Below are 22,469 nucleotides of genomic sequence, written 5' to 3'. Positions count from 1 at the left end.
TTTCTAAAACAGGGTAGTTGTATTTGCATGAAAGTTCAAAAGCTGGATAAAGACTGCCTAAATGCTTGTGAAGTATGATTAAAATTTTCTTCACCTGCAATGAAATGAGACACTTGGATGTTTTCCACTTCTGATTTAAGACGTGACACTTTATTTTCTGTGATTATGTGTACATACTTATGCGTATAAATAGATTGCGAATACCTAGAAAAATTGTTGTAAAGAGAGATACTTTCCTTCTTTGGAATTGTCTCTTAACACTGTGGGGAAAAATAGACTGATGGTTAGGGACGTTTGGAGGAGCCTTAGGTTTGTATCTTACATGCAGAAGGAAAGAGAAGAAGGGGGTAAGTTTGACCTCCATCCCTGAGTCTTATGTTATATTCTTAGGCTTGAGACAAAAATTCTGCATTCAAATTATTAACACTGTCTTTTACATAGAAGGTAAAGCAGCACTTGGGCCATTCTTTCCTTGATCGCCTCCTTTCCACATAAAAGCAGAAGCTGCTGTCTGTCTGCTTGGTTGCTCTCCAGGCCTTTCAATGATGAACTTGAGGCAGGTGGCATGGCACTAAGATGTTTCTTACTTCTACCCTTTTGGTGATTGTTTCTTTTGTGCTTCTGTGTAGGAGTTCACTTTAATAACACCCCCACCTCCCCCTCCAATCCAAAAATCTCCCTTCCCCACCAGCCCAGAGCTGCTCTCTGAAACTGGACCAGAGGGAGCAGTGGGTCAGAGTGAAACACCCTCACAAGGAAAGGAAAGGGTTTAAATTTCTTTTTAAAATAACAGTAAAGTATAATTTTGAGGACCTTTTAAAGCAAAGTTAGAGATTGTTCTGCCATTTATTGCCAATATCTATAAAACTTAAAAGATACGTGTAACTTTGGAGGTTTATTTTTGTATACAGCTTGTACCTGTGGCAGTACATGCACTAATGTTTCATACTTACGTAGAGGTAGAAATGGCCAAAATAGTTTTATATACCAATGACTTAAATAAAATTATTAATAATAAAAAAAGCATTGAATAGCACAGATTAGATGTATTAGAGGTAATCTGATAGGTGCCTGATGAGCGCTAGCTGATGGTGGAAGATGTTTACATGTGATCAAAAATAGATTGCCTAGAAATAGCCACAGAGTTATGCGCTGACTTCTGAAATATGAAGAAATTTCCATGATTTTGATAACAACAAATATTTAGAAAGACCAAGTATCCTTTTATAACAGAGAAGGTGATTTTGAAAGTTCTTTGACTGTTGTAGTTTATAACAGCATTTATTTAATCATGTGTCCTAAAATGCTGTTAGAGAGCAAGTATGAGGGGCACAATCTCAGTGCTGTAGAAAGTGTAAGTAATTACTGTTAAATAAAAACTGTGTGTATATATACACAAACCATTTGTGTAATCAATGCGAAGTACACTTTTTCATAATAATTAGGAACTAGGATCCAGTAAACTGAACTGAATACCTTAATTGTCTTGTTCTTCACAGCTTTGGTAGGCAGTGGTGAAAGAAGCACTTCCCTGTAACACAGTGTGCAACAAGGGTGGAGTGAATACTGTTGTATAGTGATGACCTTTTTAAGTAGTATTCTACTTGTCTTCTGATCAGCATCTGAGGAAAGAAAGAAAGAGTGGCTGTCATATGAGCAGTTGTCTTAATTTAAGCAGTCTGAACTTTCGAATATATTTCTTCTGTGTGTAAATAAAAGAGGAGATGGAAAATAAAGGTTTCCTTATATTAATAATCTAATGCATACGTGCTGTACTGGAGGCAGACACGCTGGAGCTTTCTGAGTACTGTAATACTCATTTTCTTACTTCCTGTGTTCCTTCAAACATCTTAGTCTGAACTGTTTCCTATATCAGAATCTAATGAAGACATCAGGACTTTCATAACAGTGTGATCACTTTGAAAGCGTCATCTGAAAGTTCTCACATCAGGACTTCTGATTTAAAGTTTGACTCTTCTATTACAAATACAAGTTTTTGTTTGAGTGAAAATTACAAAGTTGATATGGCTGTAACCTTTTTTGGGGGCATACCATAGACACAAAAACTGAAGTCCATACTTTTTTGTTATCATTACATTTTTTTTTTCTCTGTCAAATGTAGCTTGGTGAATTTTATACACAGTCATTAAATTGTGGTCTTCCAGCTATCTTCTATCTGGAAAAGATGATGATTTCCTTATGATTCAGGTCTATGGCAAGAGGAAAGTGGCATAATCCTTTTTTAATAAGAAGGTTACCAGTAGTTAATTCATGTGTAGACTTACATGTGACCTTTAAAGTTTTAGTGCTTGAAGTGGGCAAGAGTCTTGCAGTGTCATGCGTTTTGTTTCTTGTTTTTTCACCCCTGCTTGCAAATTGCTTTTGAATGTACTGTAGTGAGCAGGCTGCTTTATGGGAATGTGTTTGAGATTTTTTCTTCTTTTGCCATTTCTCAAGGTATCATGAACTTGTAAGGTTCTTGTGTTCAAGTCTGAAATAAAGCTTAGTAATTTCCGACTTCTAAATTACCTTTTAAACTACCCACTTCCAAAAGGACAAAAAATAATTTTAGTTAGATACCCACAGCAAGCGTGTGGGTTAAAAATAAAATGTAGATTTTCCCATATTACAAAGGAATCTTTTAATTTTATTCTAGCTGTTCCTAGAACTTCATGCTGCCCAAGAGCTTATAGTCCTTGGTTGTATCTAGTCTTTGACAATTCACGGTACTGATTGCTTAATAGAAAGGTAAATGAAACCTCCTTGTAGATATTGAAAATTTTATAGCAAATGATTGCCCCTGTCATCAGGTAGATAATCAGAAAGCATGAAGTTTCCCTTTTTGTGGGAATTGGAAAGGGTTACTACGTACATCGTTTGATCAGTTTTAGCTCTGGATTTTATTTAAAAAAAAAAAAAATTAGCAGTCAAATTAAACACCTACTTTGAGATAAATATGCTCACACGCCTGACTTAGACTAACCATCATTATATGCCAGGATTTATTTTATTCCATGAATCCATTCTGTATGTGTATCGCACCTATTTAATATATTGTATGCTTGTGTTCATGGAGGAGGCAACAGAGGTTTCACTGCTTTTCTTGCCTTGAATAAAATGTTAAACTTGAGTGGCTTCATTGTATGTAATATTAGTTTGTAGTAGCTGGTTATACTTTATGGAATAAGCATGCATCATCATTGCTATGCATGTATGCTTACTCCTAAAAACCAGAAACTTGTAAGAAAAAATAACAATGCCTGAAGGATCGCGTTACATGACAAAGTATTACTGAAGAGGAGGGCTGTGTGAAAAGTGGACGTGTAGCTTTTGTTCATCCTGCCAAATGATCCAGAAACAAGACTGAGAAACATAATGATGGTCTTGTTCTTCAGCAGCAGCAGCCTGTCCTTGCCAGAATAAATACAAGCATTAGTAAAATATTTATTTCAGTCTTCAGTTGTCGCCATCAAGCGAGCAAGTAAAACATAGTAGAAAATAAAAGAGAAGTATCAAGAAGTTGTTTCATCAGTAGGTATCTGTGTCAGACACGAATGTATGCTTGCTTATATATGAATGCTGAAAGCATTTAAAAATGGTCAGCTGAAATACCAGCGGTTTTAAAATGAGGATGCTGTCATAACAGGCCAGGAATGAGGAGGGATAATCCATGGAAAAGTCTTAATTCAATAGCATTAATTATGTAGGTATGAATGTTTAATTTGCTGTACTTCACAGAAAGCTGTCATGTTAAGTAAACAAATCAACTGCGTTGACAGGTAACAATTAAGATGTTTTGAGCAGCTCTTGAGTTCTCAAGCGCTATCCAGGAATTTGGTTTAAGGTGTAACAGCTGTAGATCTGGGCTGTAATAGTGAGCATTCTCATCATTACATGCTCAAACACATGCTAAAATGTGCTCAAATTCAGCTTAATAGCAGTCATGAAAATAACTCATTAATGTACTTTTTTTATTTCAAAAAGAGTAATACAAGATTGATGACACTAGAAGGGAGCAAAATGCTTGGAGCTAACGTGGTGATTCTTTGTCACGTGTTTTGTTAACAGTTAGAGTAGGTGTATTCCAGCTATTGATAAAAGCTCATGAAAAGCCTGTGATAAAGTCTGTATAAACAAATAGCAAAGAAGAAAACACACCTATGTCTGTGTTGCTTAGAGGTGATAATGGTATCGCAGAACAATTTGGGGAATACAAAGATACTGAAGGAGACAAAAATACATTATTTGCTTTGTTGTATATGAAAGCTGAGGAAGTTTCCTATAATGAAATTACAACGAATGAGTCAGGGGAAAAAAAAACCCAAGCCAAACACCCCCACAACCGACCAATTTGAAGTTTAAACCAAAGTTCATATTAACTCGTTAGGATTAGGAGTTTTTAAAGATTGTCTAATCCAAAATGGCTGAACTGTTTAATAGAGCATTGCTAATGAAGGAATGGGAGGTACTAAATGTGGATAGTGTTGGTCTTTTTGTTTGTTTCCTTAAAAACAAAAAAGTGCCAAGGGTATAAGGGGTAGAGAAATCTTGAGAACTTCTGACATGTCTGAACTGTAGCAAAGAACAAAACTGGTAGAGAACAGACTGGATGCGTGTGCTGTGGTGAGGAAGAGTCGGCAAAGGCTTTGCAGAGGGGAAACTTACCGTCACAAATCTGTAAGGCAGAGCCAATGAGTGTGTAGGTAAGCGTATGGTAATCCAATTTTACAGCAAACCTCAACCAGGTTGCTCACCCAAGGTTCCTAAAGGTATTGAGCTGTCAAGCAGTACATGTTCTGCTTTCCGAACAGAGAGGTATTTCAATTCTGTAAAGGTTTGTGGTGTTTTGGCATGAATTGTGAGGTAACAAAGTTTGACAGAAGAAAATATTTGAGTGATGAAAACCGGTTAAAGCCTGCAGTTGTGCTATAATGACCCACTTCTTGATAAAGTGGCAGAAGTTGAGTGTCGAGAAATGCAAACTAATCCATATGAGAGGAAGAGGGGAAATGGAGAAGGAAACTGGTCTAAATTGTGCATGCACAAACGTGAGCACTAAGAAAGACTTTTATCCATTGAGGAGCAAAGATTTGGAGTTCCTGTGAAGGGTTCCATCAAAATATATGATTTATTTGTGAAAAAGACAATAGAGAAATGAAAAAAACTGAAGCTTATTACACCAACTTTATAAAGATACTGTGCATTCCATGTGTAGCTTTGCTCTCTGCTGCCTCGCAAAGAGACAGTGGACTCTAGAAATTATGCATTGGAAGTCAGTGATAACTGAAAGTATGGAATGTCTTCCAGAAGAGGTCAAGCAGACTATGCCTCTTTTTCTGTGGAGGAGAAAAAAAAGAGGAAGATGATTGTAAGGGAAGTTTGTAAGATTGTAAGTGGTGTAGACATGAAGAGAGATTAACTGATTGTAATTTCTTGCCATGCAGATCTGGAGATCCTGTAAAGAGCTCAGCTTATTTAAAGTAAAGCAAAAAAAAATTATTTCCTGCAGCTTGTAGTTATATTGATCCCAAAAGTTTAAATGGTTTAAAAAGTGATTAAATGAAAATTTAGCAAGGGTTGTCAAACCAGCAGGAAGAGTATAAGCTACGGATGGCTAGATGCTGGTAGGAGGGGACTATTGCAGCATTCTTGCCCTGCTTGTGTAACCTGCATTTACTTAAGCATATGCTGTTCGCCACTTGTGGAAGCAAAATACAGGGTAGATATCAAGGGTTTAAGAAAAATTTGCCATTCTTGTATCTCTGTCCAATACAGTCTGCTGTTTTTAGGTTTGATTTCTGGGTTTGTTCCCCAGTTCTCAAAGCTCACTTGAACTTTTTTTAAAAACCTGAGATAGGCATGCTCTGTTTTTTGTTTCGATCTTTGGACACTGATCTGCTTATGTATTTCATAAGACATTCATTGTCTGTCAAGCTTGATGAGTTGCCTTTGTGCCTCTTGTTTTATATTTCTTTTTTTTAGTTCCATTATGTCTGCAGTCTGTGGTGAAACAGCTTTTGTGCTGGGTAGTGCAAAAGTTCGAAAATGCTTATGCTAAATTATCGTTGGATTTTATTTTATGTACTAAAATGCAGGTTTAACTACAAGGAAAAAAAAATTGTTTTCTTAACTAAATGACTAGACATACTGAATGCAAATCCCTGTCTTATGACATGAAATGATCATGAATATATTGGTTTTCTGGGAATGGTATAGTGAACTGAAAATACACTAATTCTGGAATTAAACAGGTGTAAAAAGCCATGTTGTATCTGAAGTAGGAAGAACAGAATGCTTGTATAACACAAGGAGAGCTGAACTGCTGCAAAATATGCTGCAGCTTGATTTTCTGATTTATATTTGGTTAGGCCTTAAATATTTGATTTATAAATAAGCCAAGTATGTACATGAAAATACAGTTGTCATTTTCTCTTTGTTTGAGTTTCTGTCATAATTCATGTAAATACAGCACTTTATGTTTATTGCTGTAATACTGTTCTTAAAATATGGGAGTATTGGTGCTGAGGAGAAATTGAGAAGCTGGCTCTGTGACTTAAGTTCATGTTATATGTCACCTGTTCTTGTGTTTACTAGGTTGTTGATACTGTTGTCAGAGTATAAACTCTTGAAACAGGGTTCGGTTAAAGAGTAAGATGCCTAAGGTTAGGGGCTTCATATGCATCAAATCTCTCATATTCCACTGATTGTATTGATCAGCTCTCTGCTGGCTTTGAGGAATGCTGGGCAAGTCCTGAAGCACGCCTTCTGGCTGGTCTGTTGTACAGCTTCCTCAGCTGTTGACAGCTTGCACTTACAAGAGCTTAGGCAGATAGTGTGCATGAAAAGATGCAGGGTGAAACATCTTGATATCAAACTGAATCCTACCCTAAATGCAGCATTTTGTGTTTCTAGACATAGGCTTTATTGAGTGTTTGGGATGCTTTTTCAGTTGTCAATGCAAACAATTAAAAATGTTTATTAAATTTTAATACTCAGCTACTTAAGAGACTTGTTTTGTTAGGCCTTTTATTTATCCCATTGTTTGACTGCAAGTGAATGCTGAAGAAAGAGATGTTCCTGTGTAATGGAAATCCTTTAGAAATGTATGGAGTCAAGTCATAGATAAATCTAGATTGAATGGGACCTGTGGAGGTCATCTGTTGAAAGCAGGGCCTTAGATTAGGTTGAGACCCCTGTCAAGCAGGAGTGTAATTCCAGTGGAACAGACTCTACCACTTCTCTGGGCAGCCTGTTCACTCTTTAGATATTACTAAAAGTAATAAATAGGCAGCAGCACATCAGACTGCAGAAATGTCTGTCTTACAGGGATGGATGTGGTGGAAGAATCCAGCAACTACAACTACAGAGAGGCGAGATAATTGCTTAATGTCAGATCTTTGAGTTTTTTTGAGTTTGGCTGCTCATGTTTGCCTACTTTGAACTTCTAAAGGTCAGACTTAAAGATGGTCTTCATAGAGAAGCTGATTGTGTCCTTTCAGATGAGTTACGAATTGCAGGATTTTGTTCTGGATATATTTAATTTCAAATATACTTTTTCAGACAGGTGGAAATTATTTGATTGAAAACACTTTCCCTATTTGAAATGTAATCATCTGTAAAATTTGTTTCTGTCATCTTTGCATTTTAGCAGAAACTCACACTTTTCCAAGCAGAATACAAGGGATGTGCTTGAGTTTCTGGTCGTAAAAATGAGGGATGCTAACCTACTCTGTTGGTGAGGTGACGGGAAGTGCAACTTGACATGAAGAGGCACAATGTGCATTACCGCAAGCTTCCTTTCTTTGTAAATGTTACACTTCTTTCATATATGACAGTTTTCACCAGAAATATCATATATAATCAGTTCTTTTATTTGCCTGTATTAATGAGTTTCAATTTCAACTTAAAAATAAAGAAGAATCTATGTTGTGTTTGAATAGATAGTAGTACTTTTTATGAAAATTTTATCAGGATGTCTGAAAGAGTGGTAGAGGCTGGAAATGTATTAGTGTTCTGATTGTAGTTTCAGTCATGACCTGTGTTGTGATTCAAACTATTAGTTAAATGCTTGTGGTGTTTCCTATGTTCTGTTGAGTTAGAACTTCCTCTTCAAGTTACAGATTAGATCTAGGGAGTAAAAAAAAAAAAAATTACATTCTATATGGAGATGGGGTGTATGTGCACTTATATATGTGTAACAAAATTTTAAATTTTTGAGAGAGAATAGTCTTAAACTTCTGCTTTCTACTATGAATCTGAAAAAGCTATATTATATTCAGTGCTCAAAGGGAAAAATATGAAGACCTAGATGCAAGTTAATTTCTTAAAGGTTACAGCAGAACAACTGAAGCTGCTTTTAACTTCTCTGAAGTTTAGAGGGCAACATATCTTGCTTGACAAACCTGGTGGCCTTCTATGACAAAGTGACTTGCCTGGTTGACATGGGACAGGCAGTGGACATTGTCTACCTGGACTTCTCCAAGGCCTTTGATATGATCCCCCACAGTCTCCTGCTGGAGAAATTAATGCATTATGGCTTTGACAAGTGGTCTGGGGTAGGGTACTGGCTGACAGGCCGCACCCAAATGGTGGTATAGCTCCTTTTCCAAGTGGCAGCCTGTCTCAAGTGGGGTCCCCCAGGGATTGATATTGGGCCCAATTGTTGTTCAATATCTTTATAAGTGATCTGGATAACGGCATCAAGTGTAGCTGATTTAGAAGTTTGCTGATGACACCAAGTTGAGTGGGGAAGTAGACACTCCGGAAGGGAGAGCTGCTTTGCAGGGAGATCTGGATAAGCTGGAAGAGTGGGCCAGCAAGAACCTTATGAAGTTCAACAAGGAGAAGTGTAAGGTCATGCACCTGGGAAAACATAATCTGGGAGTGCAGCACAGACTGGGATGTACCTGGCTGGAGAGCAGCTCTGTGGAAAGGGACCTGGGGGTCCTGGTGGACAGAAGGTTCAACATGAGCGAACCGTGTGCTGCTGTGGCCAAGAAGGCCAACAGGATGCTGGGTTGCATCAAAAAGGGCATCACCAGCAGAGATAAAGAAGTCGTTATCCCGCTCTACTCAGCACTTGTCAGGCTACACCTGGAGTACTGTGTACAGTTCTGGTCTCCTCTGTACAAAAAGGATGTGGACAGGCTGGGAGGGGTCCAGAGAAGGGCCACCAAGATGATCAAAGGACTGGGAAGCCTGCCATACGATGGTAGGCTGGGAGAACTGGGTTTGTTCAGCCTTGAGAAAAGGAGGCTCAGAGGGGATCTCATCACCATGTACAAGTACTTAAGGGGCAGCTACAAAGAAGATGGAGACTTCCTTTTTACATGGAGTCACATGGAGAGGACAAGGGGAATGGACACAAGTTGCTCTTGAGGAGATTCTCATTGGACATGAGAGGGAAATTTTTCACAGTGAGGACAGTTAACCATTGGAATAATCCCCCCAGGGAAGTGGCTGACTCGGCCACATTGGACACCTTCAAGAGTCATCTGGACAGGGTGCTGGGCCATCTTGTCTAGGCTGTGCTCTTCCTAGAAAGGTTGGACTAGATGATCCCTGAGGCCCCTTCCAACCTGGGATTCTGTGATATCAAGCTGCTGTGGCAAATCAAGTTATTGATGATTCATCCTCTCTAGAACTGGGCAAACAAGTTTCACAATCTTAAACAACAGAGCTACTGGTTTTCTTGTGGGTTTGAGGAAGTGTAAACCCACCATGCTCAGAGAGTGTCTGCAGTCCTGCTCTTGCATGCAGTACAAGCTACAGTTCTGCTGACTGAAGCAAATATTCCGTCAAACTAGTGAATATTTGAGAAAAATGATAGAGAGGAGGACTGGATGTATTGAGTCTCTCATTAATACATCCTATTGAGAATTTCTGTCTGTCCTGATTTTTCACTCTGTTTTCTCTTTGAAAATGCTGAGAAACTAATGTGTCCCATCAGTTGAATCGGGTAAACAGTGAGAAGGGCGGGGGGAAGTCCAGTTATCTTGCATGACCTATTCTAGAGAAACCAGAGAAGTTACATATTACTTCAAAGCATTAAATTCTGTCATTCCTCAAGGCTTGCTTCCTCCTCCCACCCCCACTTAAATTTGAAACCTAATTCACTGAGTAGATTCCTAACCCTTTCTCATGGAGTTACAGGTACTGTCAGGAATTTGACACAAAGTGCTTTGTAGTGTTGGCTTGCAGTGACAGAGGGGATTTAAATATAAAATCTCACTTCAATAAAGAATTATGCTGATTATAATCCTGTTTTATAGAATTTGTAATTAGTAACTAGTTTATTTTACCTTGTTATGGGTTAATTAGATGGCAGTTATGATTGTTGGCAAGAATATTTGAAAAACCAATTATTGAGTTAGAAAAGCTGGGATTTTTTTATCTCCAAAGACTTGTAATACTTTTCTTAGTCAAGCATGTTGGTATTTTCATGAAAGACAGTTGTTACCAGCCTCATTATATAAGGATCTGTATATTGTGTACCATTGTACTCAATTGATAAAATTGGTTTTTCTGTAAATTACAGTTACTCTAATCTGAATAATTGTAGTATATCCTTTAATCAGATGCTTCTAGGGGGTCTGTCTTCATTTGGTGGTTTCTCTGCAGTGTTTCATCCTCCCATATTCTGTAGTAAAGAAATAAATTACTTTCCTTGACACGTATTTTCATGTTCCCATGCTGAATTTTAATTTTCTGTTCTTTTCTGATTCCAGTCTGTTATAGTTAACACCCCATATTTCCCCAGCAGTAGCAGTAACCCTGGCTAAAGCATTTGTTTTCTTCCCCATCCTGGCAAGTCACATGGTAAAACCAGGTGAAGGAACTCATCCATATTTAAGGAAAAAAAAAGTTTTAACTCAAAGTTTTTTAACTTAAACTTTCACTTTCTTAATGCAGTGCTACTCTTCAACTGGTGAGGTCCCTCTCAAATTTTATAGCGGGTGTGTGCAGGCAGTTGTACTGGTGTAAGATAGATGATGCAGTCAGGAGGAGAGGAATGTTAAGTATCAAAAAGATTTCTGCTGTTTAACACATTGAACAACGTTCTAAGTTTTTCTTGCTGAGCAGTCTTTCTCTGAGTAATAGTTGACTCATCTGTCTGCATGGAATATCTAAGCTGCTTACTTTATTTAAGCAGTAAAAAATACAAGAAAGCAATACAAATATCTGAGTGAAGTTAGTCCATGCTGTCTTCAAAATGTTGATACCTGCCTCTTTATTTGGATAGCTGTTGCTGTGTTTATATGCTGGGGTGGAGGCCTCTAGAATTAGGATTTCCACAACTCAAGAATTTTAACACCTGACATGAGAAAGAAAGGTCAGAAAATACCATACACAGAGAGAATATGAAGAGCTGCAGGCTTCCCCGCCTTATCTGGTAAAGAAACATTATCGTCCTTGCAAAACTGACTTCATTACAAAAAATACTAATGGTTATGAAATGTAATGGGTAGACTTCATATGGTTTTGCAGTATATTTATTCTGGTGCACTTGTGGGCATCCACTGCAATGGCAATTCTGTTCCAGTGCTTCTTTCCTGAAATGTGATACACGTGAGGTGTGGCAACTTGTGGTCATGCAGCCCTACAGTGAGTTGAAATAGCTCACTGACCCAAGGAAAACTAAAATTGTCAAGCTATTGAAACTTTGTGCCTTGGCAGTGGTTGCATAAGGAGTGTGCAAATAAGCACAAAGTGACACGTGGAATAGGAGGGCCTGCCTTCTTTGGTGGTCACCCTCAGTTGGATTGGACTAAAGCATATTGGAAAACGGTACCTCTAGGCAAGATCCTTTCTGTAATCTGGTTAGGTGGCTGTGTATTTGGTAAGCAACCAAACTGCCTGTATATTAATGCACCTTTTCAGGAACTCATGCTATGAGGTCTGGGTGTGAAACCAGTATACAGGGGTAGTGGGAGGAGGTATCAAAAAAGGCTGGAATAAAATGTTCAAAAGGTATGCCCTGCTTGATTAAAATAAATGTGCATGGCTATCCTGATCTTGTAACTGTGTTTAAAGGTGTAAATAAAAAGTCTATTTCTGTTCTTCGATTTTCATCTAAGTTGTTTCTTTAAGGAGTGGAGATACAAGATTGGTTACTGCTAGGAGTTAACTGTAGGTTTAATAAAAAATGGAGGCCCAAATAGTATTGAGGGGAAGCAGAAGGATTTACTGCTGCAGAAAATGAGCTTCTCAGCCACATGTTAGAATAAAAATGTTACTAATAATGACTACAATTGGCTTATCCTTGGCAATGTGTGACCTATATGTGTGTCACCCATCCTGTTCTATCCAGGTAGTCAGTGAAGCAACTTGACAGTAGTCTTGACTTGGTTTATCAAGTAGATTATTAGAGAAAATCTACTCATAAAACCCCATTGGATTGAATGATTCTGAATTAATTTTAAGCAGGATGAGGCCACTAGAGTAGTTTCTTCTCTTGAGTAGATTTGCCAGTGATTCTCCGAAAATATCCTGTCTAATGAGCTGAAGGAGCAGGTGGTAAGGTTGGCTGAGCAGAGACAAGTTACACGCTCAAACTTCTGAATTTACAGCAGAGTTGCATATTCCCAAAGGATACTATATTGTCAGCAGGGGTGCAGCTCTCTATGAATGACTGTCTAAACAGAAAATTAAGAATAAGTGAGAAGATGGCTTCACAGATAAAAAGTCCAATAAGGACCATCAGACATATAGTTATTGTCTTTTGAATTGCAGATAAAAAAGCAGAGAAATACTTCAATGGGATTTACTGCAAACCTTCAACATATCATAAAATATGGCACGGGAAGTAACAACAGATGATGTTCCTTTCTTTTATTAGCACTCTCTTCAGAGGGTTAGTGGCATCTAAAGTTGAAGAACCTCACCTGTATGAAGTTTGTATTCGTGGCTTTTGTTTTTTTAACTTTATGTACATATAAATATTTCTCTGTGTACTTCAAAGGTTACTATTCCATGTTTTTTTAAGCTAATGAGATAGACTTAGTATTTCAGTTGATTAGAGGGTTTCAGGATTTGGTAGAGCACAACAAGGAGGATCTATGCAGAGTTTCCAGAGTTGTCAGACTCAAAATATAACGGCTGTTTGGAACTCTTATCAAATGGCGTGGTTAATCTGTGCTCCTTAGTTACTCCTTCAATACCTGTAAATATGAAGTTGCAGCAGCATAATAACATTGGAATGGAAAGCAAGTGGAGTGTTCAAATATACCCTTCAGCTTGTTTTGTTTGTCTGTACAAGAATTATTTATCATTATATAAGTGCTGTGTGAAGACCACAGCAGTGACTTTCTTAAATGTGCATGGAGCTTTGCTTTTTTCTGTCCATGTGCCATAGCTGCGTGAGCTGTTACAGTGTACGTAGAGGAAACTTAAGTAAAACGAAGGGTTAACTGGCCCCAGCAAACAACAGCAGTCATACGAACACTGAGGGTCTGTACTGAAGTCTGGGCTCAGGAATTTTGAGGGGAAAGAACCACTCATGGTATTCTGCAATGGGGAGAGTGTACACGGGTGAAACTCACACTTCAATGCTGTATGTGCCTGCACTTGCGTCTGTATTTCTTCCAATCCTGTTTCTCTTTAGGTTAGCTTCCTGGATTAAAACAAAGAACAAAACTGCACCCCTAAAGGCCCAGTGCTGCTATCAGCTTCTTCTTGGACTCCCACAAATAGGACTTTTTGTCCATCTTACAGTCACTGTGTTCAGGAGGATTTGAGGGAAGGGAGGAGAGATCTCTGTGCATCCTAGAAGGTATGATGGAGAAAGCTGTTTATAGGATTTACAGGAAGACACAGTGCTGTGCTACGCATCTGGGGAATTCCATTTAAGGAACAATTTTAGCTTTCATAATGGGTATTTTCTTCTGCAGGCTACCTAAAATACTGTTTCAGTACTATCTTCCTATAATTAATTTGCATACACTATTACAGGTTTTAGGCAAGTCAACCTGATTTGATAATCTAGGGGAATAACAGTATTGTACTAAACTGTTTAATTATTCTATGGTAATTTGAGATCCAAGTGAGGCTTCTTATAAGGTTTTCATTTTCTATCTGCTGCTATTTACATACAGTGATACAGATGAACATTGTAGATGTATTAAAAGTTACTGAGAGTTAATTACACTGGTACAGTTGAAAAAGAAATGGGAGAGGAAAATACCATAGTCTAAGTTTGGTGGTTACTCTTCTCCATATGTCTTCAGCACAAGAGAATACACTGAAACTGGAGCAGTTCAGAGTTTAGAAGTAGTGAGGCAGAGGCTCTGTGCAAGCAGGAAGAGTGATCAGCTGGAAGCCTGGATAAAGTTTCTGTGCTTGACACTGTCTATAAGCCAATCCTCAGCTTTGCGAAAGACCTGTAAGGGGTTTAGATGTTAAGAACAATGTTTAGGTAAGAGCAAGTGCCATATTTGCAACATGTATTTTTACATAAACTTTCTGGTTTTGCTTAGACATGCTGATTTGGCAGAAGTTGCCCAGAGAGATCATCTCTGGATCATGATTGTCTGAATGCAGTGGACCTTGAGTTGAAAATGGCTGTGTGTTTCTCCAGTACTATTGTTTGGACTCCTTAGACCTAATTATTTTAGGTTTTTTTCTTGAAGTCTGTTACTGACTTTTGGGTGTTAATACTCACTTGCTTCAGCTGAATAGGCAAGAGACTTTTTCACACTGCTTGGAGCTAACGGATAGCAGGTATCAAGAAAAGAAACAGTTTTGGATATTTATTTAGAAATGTATTCTAATAACCCCTTTGAGGGGGAAAACTTACCCAGCATGATCTCCTTGGAGTTTTATCTCTTTGAGGGAGAGATTGTTTTGGGGATGTTTTTTATTCCTGTCACGTTTATGTGGCTTTACTACTGTGAGTTCAAACTTGGTAATTTTTTTTTAATTAAACTATCACTGTATATGTAATAATCTTATTACATAGATGGGAATTCAGTTAATTAAAGTTCCCTTCAAATAAATATTGAATTTCGAGTTTTATATTACTTAGAGTCCAGCTAACTCCATTATACATTTTAAATTTGCAACTACCTTTAGATTCTAGGTCTTTGAGGGTTACCATACACCTTGACATGGAGAACAACAGTTTAATTGTTAATGATGAAAAATTTGGGGTTTTTAATCCCTTGGTTGCCACAATGTTTTGTATGACATTGGAGACAGTCACTAGAATACTCGGATAGAAGGAAGCAAGCCAAGTCAATTCAAGGAAAGCCTTTCATGTTCTAATAGGATTTAACATGTCTCTTTTTTTAAAATATAGATATCGATATAATTTAAATTAGTCTTCTCTGCATGTTCCTTGGATCTCATCCACCTGCTTTGACTTGAAAGAATTGAATTCAAATTGCTTCCTTCTCGCAGTACTCTGCTATGGTATAAGTAATCTGAGCTCTAAACATTTTCTTGTTTCCTTGGAGTACTGCAGCCTGTGCTGCTTTGGCTGGTTCTGCCTTCTGATTACCCAGGATGGTTACAATTCTTTAAAATGCCCCTGCTAATTATCTTGAATTCATATATTTAATACTCCACCTTTTTTTTTTTGGTAATATCATTATGATTTTTGGTCATCTGCATACATTTTTGGCATTATGAAGAGTTGGAAAATCCAGTTTCTTTTCAGTGCTAAGTGGAAGAGGAGCTTCTCCTGCCTCTCCCCCAGTAAGCAGAGGAACAGGTGTATACATTTTTTATGTAATTTTAATGACGTAATTTGGGGTTTTGCCAATTAAAAGGCGGGATGTTTTCTGTTCCTATAGATGTACTTTCAGTTAGGTAAATAAAATTTAAATCTGACACGCTGAATATTGGTCTTCAGATGTGCAGATCCGTGTAGAGTTGAGACTTACACATGTGTTTCTCTGGCAGACAACATCAGTTGTTCGGAATACAGGATTGTAGGAATGAAATACGCTCTTGTTTTTTAATACGATTCTGATGCAAGAATGGAAAAAATATAATGTGAGATATGCATTAAATACTTTCAAGTGTGTGGGGTTTTCCTAATATCATACTTCGTAATGAACTTGTAAAGTATTTTTCCATTTTATTGTAAGTAGTTTGCCCTTTTCCCAGTAGCAAGTTCCATAAGTCTTTTCCCTGTAATCTAATGGACCACTTGACATTCAGCTGAAACCATAGAACATAGCTCTATGTACCATTCCTGAAGGTAATCATTTAGCTACCCCTTACTTGATGAGAATGTTCTCCTTCTTCTGCCAAAGTATAACCGTAGAATATTTGTACTTTACATGCTATTACAGGTTATTTAGGTAAGCAGAATTAAAAATTTCCTAAAGATAACCCAGAGGAGAGGGTCTCTTTCAGATATATGGGGGATGTTGGCTTAGGAACCAAGGGAAAAATCTAGTCAAAATCAAATTTCAGATGGAAATTAGAGACACCCTTCAGTGTAGTTAAGGTTTAATCATCCTTTGGATCAGATTAGCGGGGCAAACAGTGAATTAGTTCTAAGTTGGAGTTTGATCAGCATCATAGACCAGATAAGACAGTTGCCTGCAGCACCCACCTGACCTACTTGGCTGTGCTGGTTTTGGCTGAGAAAGCGTTAATTCTCATCACTGTAGTGCCTGTAGCAGTCAGGGACCTTTCCAGCCTCCTGTGTTCTGCCATGTGGGCAAGAGGCCGGGAGGGGCGGGGCCACAGCCGAGACAGCTGACCCCAACTGGCCAATGGGGCGTTCATTCCATACCATGTGACACCATGACCAGTATGTTAACCGGGGCAGCTGGCATGCGAGGGGGCAGTTGGGGCTTGGGGACTGGGGGTGTCAGGTCAGTGGGTGGTGAGCGGCTGCGTCGCGTGCAGTTTGTTTTGGTGGTTCATTCCCTCTTCCCCTGCCCGGCCTGGGTTTTGCGCCTCTCATTGTTTTCCTTTCCATTGCATTATTGATGCTGTTGTTGCTATTGTTCTCTTTTAATTATGAAACTGTTCTTATCTCAACCCACGAGCTTTTTACCCTTCTGATTCTCTCCCCCATCCCGCCGGTGGGGGAGTGAGCAAGCGGCTGTGTGGGGCTGAGTTGCCGGCTAAACCACAGCATTGGCCCATTTTGACCTTGGTGCTTAGGCGTTGTCCGTAGAGTGAGTTGTTAAATTTATAGTTGCAAATGAGATCAGCTGGTTATTAGGTGTTAAAGAAAGAAAAAGAAAACTAGAAACTAGTTTGGCTTTTTCATTGTAGAAGCTATGAGCAATCTGAAAAGGGTAAGGAAAAGTGCTCAAATGACATGCTGAAACAGTGAGTTAAAGTTGGGGAGATGAGAATGGAATTATGGATACTTGTGGTGGTGGTGGTTTACCTCTGCCTGGTAGCTGAGCCCCATTCAGCCACTGAGTGGCTGGTTTCAGGGGGAGAACTGGAAGGGTAAAAGTGCAAAAACTTTGGGGTGAGATAAAGGAAGTTTAATTTAAAAAAAAAAAAAAAAAGGTGGAAGCAGAGAACAAAGGAAAACAAAACCAGGAAACACAAGTGATGCTAAAAAAGCAATAGCTCAGCACCAGGCAACTGATGCCCAGCCAGTCCCCAGGCAATGGCAGGTAAACTCCCCTCTCCCCCCACCAGGTTTTTATTGCTGAATGTGAACTCATATGGTATAGAATATCCCTTTGGACAGTTGTGTCCACTCCCAACTTCTTGTGTACTCCCAGCCTACTCGCTGGTGGGGTGGGATGAGAAGCAGGAAAGGCCTCAATGTGATATAAGCACTGCTCAGCAACAGCTAAAACATCCCTGTTACCAACATTTTTCATCGCAAATCTAAAACACAGCATCATACAAGCAGCTATGAAGAAAATTAATTCTATTCCAGCCAGAAGCAGTACACCTGTATAACAAAGGTCTTAGACCTTTTCAGAGATTTCTTTGAAATTATGATGGTCATTTCATGGTGTGGATGAAATGGAAAATTACTTTGCAACTAATATACATGACTCATTTTACCTGCTATGTGGAACAGTTGATGCGTACCATTGTAAAACTGCAAAATAATGCATCTCTCTGATCAGCTCTATCTTTTGTGGGCAAAAGCCACATAGATTTCCATTAATTCTGTGATAGAGCTCTATAAAGAGGTCTTCTTATGGAGCTGTGTGTGAAAGCGAGGGTTCAGGAGGGATTTTTTATTTCTGCTGCACTTTATTTAAGAGTACTAAATATATGCCCCTTAATTCCAGTTTAGGGCACATCATCTTTTCAGTACCGTAAAATTATCTGAACTGTTTTCCACAGTAATTCTGTATTTTCATCCCAGATACTGCAGAGAGAGGCTCTGGAAGCTGCAGTCCTGTTTTCCAGTCTTCTTGCCCTGTTCTAGCATCTTACATCCTCTCTTATTCTTCTTTCCCGAAAATGAATAGTGATGGTGAGATAATAAGGTTTTCCAGCTCTTGGATCCTCTCCTTTTGTGGTTTTGGGTCTGTGTTTTGGAGAGGGGGAGTGCAAAATAAGGAAGCAGCTGTGTGTTTTCAAGCCTGGCTTCGTCTCACTTTCCTAGCTAACCCTTAGTTTTTCAGGGATTGCTTTTTCCCATGTAAAAGAATGAATCAATTAGTGTTTTGGTTTGTCTGTCATGAACAGATTATTTATCTAGTGTGAGAATTTTTAGTTACCTTTATTATAATCTGGTTTTCTGCTGATGTGTCTTGAATTTTTCTGTGCTTCTAGTGGATGTGGTTGTCACATGACGATGAGATTGTGCTGTGTTTTGGCATGGAGAGCAGAGGGAGCAATCAGACAGTAAAGGAAAATAGGTTTTCTCTGTTCTCAAGGGTAAAAGTAAAGTTTAAGTTTGCTGTCTACCTCATTCATAGAAATGGTATCGTACCATATGCTTATCTGCCATTTGAAGGATTTTAGTCTCCTAAAATATTGATGCCAGCTACTCTAAGAATCTTTCTTTTTGTTTAACAAAGGTAATAAATTCCATACTTTCACAGTAGTAGACTGATGCAGTGCTGCTCAGAATGGTAGTAACATTTAATTAGATTGACACTTGCATAAGCTCTTTCCTTGTAATTGTAGTATACTTCCTTTGATTACAAAAATTTTCATTTTCTGATACTGATTGTTGTGGCCAATTCTGAAGACAATCTCTTGTAGTATTTTAAGAAACAATAGTGATCATTTCTTAGAATATCATAAGCGCAATGAGGGCTCTAAGCAGGATTTTTTTATTATTTTGGTAATTTTTGCAAGTACTGCTATAGCTTACAAAGCAGAGAATAAATTCAGAGATAGTCTGATGTAGCATCAAGATGACAGCTAGCTGGGTTTGATACATTCTTTTAGTTCAGGAATAAAATGAGTTAGTGCAAGGTGGAACCGTTGTTTCTGATCTTTCTTCTCCTGAATGTTGTTTTATGTTTGTCTTGTTTGCCAGGGACTGTCTACATTCATGCTGTGCTTTTAGCTCAAGAAATTTGCTTAAGCGTACAGTTTAATCACTGTTTTGGAAACGTGTAAAGTTGACGAGAATGCCTGAACACTCACCTGCACTCACATCTGCTTTAAGTAGTGCCAGAGGAATATTTGCCCTTAGGACACATGCTGTCTTTTACTGGAAAAATACTGATGTTCATGGAGAACGGGGTAGGGGTAGGGTGGGGAGCTGAGAACTGGCTTACTTGCACTGCCTTAAGCAATTTCCACACTAATTCAATACTCACAACTGTTTCTGTTCCGGACAATGAACAAGTTCCACTATAATTTGCACCTTCCCTATGGGGGAGTAGTTAGCCTCAGGGGGCTTGCATTCCAGTGACCTGGTGCAGGCTGAGAAGGGCAACCAGTATCTGACATGAAGCGGAGCTTTGCATTCTGTAGTTGTTTTATTTGTAGCAATAGTCTGAAATCATTCTTTGTCTAGATTTGTTTGTTGGGCTGTGGGTTTGGTTTTGGCTTTTTTTTTCCCCTAGTCAAAGTATAAAATAACTTGTAAATGCACAAATCTTTGTGTTGTGAATAGAGTAGCTGACTCCTGTACCTGAGTGATCTTAAGTAAAACTGTTAAACTATTGTGTTTGTTCCAGGTTATTAAAATCTGATAAAATTGTAAACTTAAATTTGTGTTATATCAAGGTAGCAGTGATTTTTTTAATCTTTAATTGAAATATCATCTTTCTTCATATTAAATACCATAAAATGAGTTATAGTCTTGTATTATCATTTACATATCAAACAGTAGAAATTTTTGTTAGTATGACTTAAGGTCAACTTTTATAACTAAGTAGTTTCTAAATTTGTGTGTCAATTTTAAACGAGAACTTAATATATTTAAAAAGACAATTTAAGAGAGTCACTCAAACGACTTAAAGTTCAGTAAGACGTGATTTTTACTTTCATGTTGGGTGTCTGCCCCCCACCTTTTTAATGCCACTGCTCCACCTTGTGTCATTTTACAGACAAAATTTGTTAATATTTCATTACCATTATTAATGGGATTACTATCTGAGCAGAGCATTAGGACTCCTTTAGTTTCTGTAGTCTACTGTGTTTCATTCTGTGTTAAAAGTAGTTCGGTATTGGGCAAGAATCTGCTCAGTTTTGTCACTGTAGTCGGAAACTGAACTTGGAAGCTGTTCTGCAGTTGTGTCTGTTGGTTGGTGATGTTGTTTGTGGACAGCCTTCAGAGCATGTCAGGGAGGAAAGTTCCTGTGTATGAACGCTGAGGTGGGAGATAAATTAGTGAGGGGTATGAAGACGGAGGAGGAGAGTTTCTTCTCCTTCTGTTGGTCAGGAATTTGTCTTCAAGTGAGTAAATGGATCAAGAGTTACAACCTGATAGGAAGGCATACTTTCCTGAAACATTGCTGACTATAAGATGTTGTTACTGTTACTTATTGAGGGGTATTGAATACCTGGAATATGGAATTATTTTCATGTTTCATCTACTCCTGGGTAACAGATTTGAACCACGTCGGGACTAGCTGTTGCTAAGATGAACCACTGACCTGCTAACCTCTGGGTTTTACTGGGACTATCAGAAGTGAGACTTAGATTTTAGGTTAACATGCACTCCTTATGTTCACTTTCCTTGATGTTGAGCAACTCTGTAAGCATATTTGATATGAGTGATTTGTGATAAAATAAAATAAAATTTGGGAACCTGTGTTACATCAGCGAATCTGTATGTGTGAAATAATAAATGAGGGGTAGAACACAGACAAAGTGTGGTTTTGCTGCATGGGAGCTTAGTTAGAAATATTAAATTTTTTTGTCAGAATCAATCCATGCCACAAGTTTAAAGCTTATGCACAGAATCAAAGTGAAGTGTTGGGTTTAGTTGATTGTGGTTTTGCATGTTTGAGAAGGACTTGACATTATAATGGATTTCCCAGGATGATTTCTTTAAACATATTTTTTTTCATACTGGATCCTGTACATTTTATTTCAAGAATGTATTCCTACAACATTGGAAATCCTAATCTTTATGGAATGCCCTATGATTTAAGTGTGCTAAATAACTAGAGAATACAGACAAAAGTGCTATTGAAATTGAAGATGTGTCCTAAAATTAGTTTCAGTAATTCAGAATTACTTTTAAAATGTATTGTAAAATATTACTTAGACTGTCTTGCCAACAGCATTGAACTATTAGTCCTTCTGTTTTAATATATTTTAAAATAGTATGAAAAAGAGGTAATCCAGGCTTTTTTTTTTTACACCACTCTAGTCATTACTGCAGTGTCTAATGCCGTTTAAAACCAAAGATTACTATCAGTCATCAAGGTTTCATGGGAGAATCAGCAATGGTGGTTTCTTTGTTGTTTTTCTGTCTGTTCCACATTTAACAAGCAGATATCCTTCATTGATAGATTAATAGTTTTAATAATACTTGTGTTTTCATCATTACTTCTATATACATGAGCTGTGAAAAGAGCTTGCCAGTGTTTTGGCAGAAACATTCTAGGGGTGTGGTGTTTAGCTGGCATCACTGGATGCAAATTTAAGTATTAAGCTTTGAGTATAGATTTGTAAAGTAGTTTTGATACAGTTTACAACCAATGCAAGTGAAGAGCAGAAACTCTTATGAAACTGCTTATAAACATGTATTTTCTGTTTTAAACTTACCCTGGTTTCAAATGTTTGCCTAAATAGTTTTGCTTTCCAATCATTTTCAGTTATTTCATTTTATATTTGTGGTTATGATATAATTTCCATAACTATGCCTTTGTTTCATTTTACAGAGGAAATAAAGGCTGAAACAGAAAAGCAAAGGTATGTTATAGTTCATTGTATTGAGTGATAGTGCTTTTAACTTCTTAAAATGTGTACCATACTTATTCTGCACTGGAGTACAGGCTCTCTCTGAAAAGCATTTTCAATCTATTTTGTAAGGTGGTTGGTACCTGGAAACATGCTAGAAGTGCTGCTTCTGTGACTGGCTGTTATGGTGCAAGTCATGGGCCTGGGAATGA

The 22,469-nt window shown here is 38.0% G+C and overlaps 1 protein-coding gene across 1 annotated transcript in view; it reads left to right on the top strand.

The window, feature by feature from the left end:
- Positions 1-22,469, top strand: part of ARFGEF1 (ARF guanine nucleotide exchange factor 1) — a 99,878-nt gene that overhangs the window by 9,739 nt on the left and 67,670 nt on the right. Inside the window, exon 2 of the mRNA XM_075085168.1 lies at positions 22,239-22,269. Within this exon, the coding sequence (XP_074941269.1) occupies positions 22,239-22,269 (31 nt within the window). The remainder of the gene's footprint in view (positions 1-22,238; positions 22,270-22,469) is intronic.

Source organism: Phalacrocorax aristotelis, chromosome 2 (assembly GCF_949628215.1).
Source record: "Phalacrocorax aristotelis chromosome 2, bGulAri2.1, whole genome shotgun sequence".
In the NCBI taxonomy this organism is placed as follows: domain Eukaryota; kingdom Metazoa; phylum Chordata; class Aves; order Suliformes; family Phalacrocoracidae; genus Phalacrocorax; species Phalacrocorax aristotelis.
The sequence above is the reverse complement of the archived record's forward strand: the minus strand, read 5'-3'. Positions and strand labels throughout refer to the sequence as shown.